At 32.0% G+C, this 4,263-nt stretch overlaps 1 protein-coding gene across 1 annotated transcript; it reads left to right on the plus strand.

Moving 5' to 3' along the window:
* The first annotated feature begins 2,202 nt into the window (after positions 1 to 2,202).
* Positions 2,203 to 3,018, plus strand: LOC106292826. Its single transcript, XM_013728486.1, has one exon. It carries the CDS (start codon positions 2,224 to 2,226, stop codon positions 3,010 to 3,012), a length of 789 nt encoding a protein of 262 aa, XP_013583940.1. The 5' UTR covers positions 2,203 to 2,223; the 3' UTR covers positions 3,013 to 3,018.
* The last annotated feature ends 1,245 nt before the right edge of the window (positions 3,019 to 4,263 follow it).

Consider the following 4,263-nt stretch of genomic DNA (forward strand, 5'->3'; position numbering starts at 1 on the left):
GTGGAGAGAAAGTGAGAGATATGTTGTGTTTAGTTCACAAGAATGGAAAAAGAAGAAGGGTAAATCGATTTTGAGAGCATTAAGAGCTTCAAATTGGTTGTTCATGGTGGTTGTGGTATTGATGACAATGGCAATCTTGTAATTACTTGAAGATGATGAGGGTGAGAGAGTAAAAATGTCATTTTCGAAAAAAAAAAGAAAAAAAAAATTGATGGCATTTTCGTAAATTATATGAACTTATGGGGTGAATAGGGCAAAACCAATTTTCAAAAAAGGAGGTTAGTTTTGTGTTTGACTTTAAGTTATAGGTCAATTCTGCAAAAAACCCATATATATATAGTATATTTTAATATGAATATTTATTATTGACACTTTATACTTATATGATTTTATTAACATTTGTATACTTGCTGTAACAAAAATTTAAACTTGTTAATTACAAAAAAATATAATATGAGATTTATCAATACAAATTTTAAAATTAAAATATTAAGATCTCGATAATTTTCAATGCAAATTTTGACATTAACATATTCATATATTTTTATATAGTATATAATTTAATTTAAATGATATTAATATATAATATGAATATTTGTTAATGAGATTTCATATTCATACGATTTATGATCATTTGTATCATGATCGAAGAAAAAAAAGTTAAACCATTGATCACAAAACAAAATTTTAAATGTAGGGTTTTTACCATTTTTAATAACTAATAATCGTTTTAAAAAGTTCTAAACATAACATATAAGAAAAAAATCTAATTTTTTATTCTATGCTTAATGTGATTTTTAATTATTTTCTTAATAATATAAATCAAACAAAAAAGAGAGAAGATACAAAAGTTGTTATCAAATCTCTTATATATTAATTGATGATCATTTAAAAACTTGTAAACTTAAGTTTGTACTAATTAAAAAGAGATTATGCTTAGGTGTCACTTAATTAGGATGTCCATTTAGCTTATGTGGCAGCTTAAGAATCAATTGAAAAAAATCTTGGTCCAAATTCAATTACTAGGAAACATTATATTAACTCAAAATATAAGAAGCGTGTATTCTTTCCTTAAATAAAAATTACGGAATTACCTAATATGATTGACATATATATTAATGACTATGAATAATAAAGATTTGATAACAATTTTTACATCTTTCTTCATTTTTGTTTAATTTTATATTATTAAAAAAAAAATAAACAATCACATTAACCATATAACAAAAAATTAGATTTTTTCTTATATGTTATATTTTGATTTGTTTTTAAATGACTTTAAATTACAAAAATGAGGAAACCTTATATGTTATATTTTTCTTAAATGTTAGATTTTTTTTTTATATGTTATATTTTTAATTTTTTAAAACGACTTTAAATTTCAAAAATGTAAGTTTTCCTTAAACATATGACTAAAAGCATTAAAATTACTTGTATCAATTCGATGGTTGATCTGAAACCTTTCAAAATCATATGATAGATAAATGTCAAAATTATTCAACTGTGGAAACAGTACTATTCATTTTTTTTCAAAAATGTGTTCGGTGAAAAAAAATAAAGATGTTGTGTCATAACTTGTTTAATGTTCAATCCGATCAACCCATGATATGTTAATTATAGTTTAGTTATACAATTTTTTATAAAAATTGATCCGGTCCATCGGAAATAAATTATATAATAACAACAAAAAACATTGTATATGTATAAATAAAATGATCAAATATACAAAAAAAGTTATTGATAATATATACAAATAAATTCACCATGCGCAAAGCGTACGTCTTATCCTAGTATGTATTATTCATAATTATTAATTGTCATATATATGATAACTATATTATGTAAATCCATAGCTTTTATTTAAGGAAATAATTGAAAATATTCTTTTGTACTTTAATAATCAATTTGATAGTTAGGTAAATAAAACGTATGATTTATATTTGCATGGATCAAATTATGTTTCTAAAGATTTTAAGAATCATTTTAGGGATGACACGTGACTATACAAGAGATTAATATTTGAATACACGTTGAGGAAAACAAACAAAATTAATAATTTAGCTGTCCATGTGAGTATAATTATTTCTAGTTGACTTAAATGCACCTCTGGTCCTCTTTTCAATAAGCTTGATTGATTTTACTTGGCTATATAATCATAATCATATACATATATATCTGCAATGTATCTGTTATAGGCATTTTCATACCTTTCCTCGTTTAGCCATGATGAGGATCGATGAACACTTCTGGTCCCCTGCCCATAGCCATGAGCTTTCTGAAGATGATCTGTGGAAGATCATTGATATTGTAAAAGAGGAAAATCTTTTTCGTTCTCCTGTTCTGTATTTTTGTTGCGACTGTCTGGAGCCCATTGCAGACAATGATCGTCGATGCCGTTGCAGTTTATGCACCAAGCAGTGGCATCTTCGTTGCATCCCAGCCTCACCGGACGATATACACCACCCGTTCCACTCATACCATCCGCTCAAGCTTCTCATTGATGTCCCACCTCATAACTCCAAGAGGGAATGCGATGCATGTCAGGAAGAACTCCAGAGCTATTTCTACCATTGTTCGATGTGCGATTTCAGCATGCACGTGAGGTGTTCCAAGGACCCCCCACCACCGATTGTGGAAACAGCAAAGTGCCACGAGCATACACTGACCTGTATGGTTAGAAATGACACCTTCACATGCAACGCTTGTGGTACGCATGGTGAACGATGCCCTTATGTATGCGCTCCATGCGGTGTTATGTTCCACCGGGAATGTATCAACCTACCACACGTCATAAACATCAATCGCCACGACCACAGGGTCTCTCACACCTATTCTCTTGGTTTTGGGAAGAGGAAATGCATGATTTGTCACAAGAAGGTGGACTGGAGGTACGGAGCATATTCCTGTTCGAAATGTCCTGATTATTATGTCGTTCACTCCAAATGCGCAACTAGAGTTGATGTGTGGGATGGGGAAGAGCTCGAAGGGGTGGCTGAAGGAGCCGCACACTGAAGTCACTGCTTAGGTACATTAGTCTGGAACATCATAGATCTTGCCACTTCCATGAGGTGTCTGTTCTTCCTCTCCGCTACACCATTTTGTTGTGGTGTGTATGGACAACTGGTTTGATGTATGATCCCATTCTTGGCTAGGTAATTTTTGAAAGAGTTGCTTGTATACTCCCCCCCCATTATCTGACCTGAATACTTTGATCTTAACATGAAATTGGTTAGTTATGTGGTTATGGAAATTAATAAAAGCATCTAGCACTCTATCTTTAGTTTGAATCATAGTTAGCCAAGTATATTTTGATTTTTGATCAATAAAAGTGACAAAATATCTATGATTCTCCCTAGATATGCATGGTGCAGTCCAAACATCAGAGTGTATAAGATCAAAGCAGTTTTCATAGATAGTAGATGACTTAGGAAACACAGTCTTGCAATGTTTGCCTAGGATACATGCTTCACAGTCATCATTTTTAAAGGAAATATCAGGAAGCAGCAGGTTTAGTGCACGAGAATGGGGATGACCTAGCCTAGCATGCCATAAAACACTTTTATCTAAAGCAGGAATTGAACTGAAAGCTGAAGATAAATTTGAAACAGTCTTGGTGTCTTCAAGTAGGTACAAGTCATCCTTTGTAACACCTTTTCCAATCAACTTAAGAGTCTCAATATCCTGAAAAACAACCTCATTAGGACTGAAAATCACATTACAATTTAAATCAGTGGTAGCTCTTTTGACAGATAATAAATTTGATGCAAAAGATGGCATGTAAAATGCTTTTGTATCTTTTTCAAATAGCTTAAGAGTTCCTACACCTTTAATTGGTATTTTGTCTCCATTTGCAATCATTACATTACCTAATACCGGTTCTACATTACTAATCAACCTAGCATCACTAATCATGTGGTGAGAGGCTCCTGAGTCTATGACTAAAGGCTTAATACCACTAGATGAATGAGATGCATGTAGAGAAGTAACCAGAACTCTAGGCGGTTTATATGATGCACTAAGGGAAATACCAAGTGTGTTACCAGACTCTTTTAGAGCTTTAATGAGAGCCTCTAGGTCTGACTTCTTGATAGATTCATCTTGTGTAGTTCTCACAGCTGAGCAGCCGCTGAAAGATATTGTCTTTCCTTCACTAGCACCATTAGTGCGCTTAGGAGTAGATGGCTCTCCTACTTCACCAGAGAAGTTTGCCCTTGCATCTGCATATGGAGTCCGGAATTTCTGAGGTTTAAGGTGTGGATGGAG

The sequence above is a fragment of the Brassica oleracea genome, chromosome C1 (assembly GCF_000695525.1).
Source record: "Brassica oleracea var. oleracea cultivar TO1000 chromosome C1, BOL, whole genome shotgun sequence".
Lineage (NCBI taxonomy): Eukaryota > Viridiplantae > Streptophyta > Magnoliopsida > Brassicales > Brassicaceae > Brassica > Brassica oleracea.

Coding starts and splice junctions, on each gene's coding strand:
- LOC106292826 (XM_013728486.1), top strand. CDS start 2,224: ATGATGAGGATCGATGAACACTTCTGGTCCCCTGCCCATAGCCATGAG.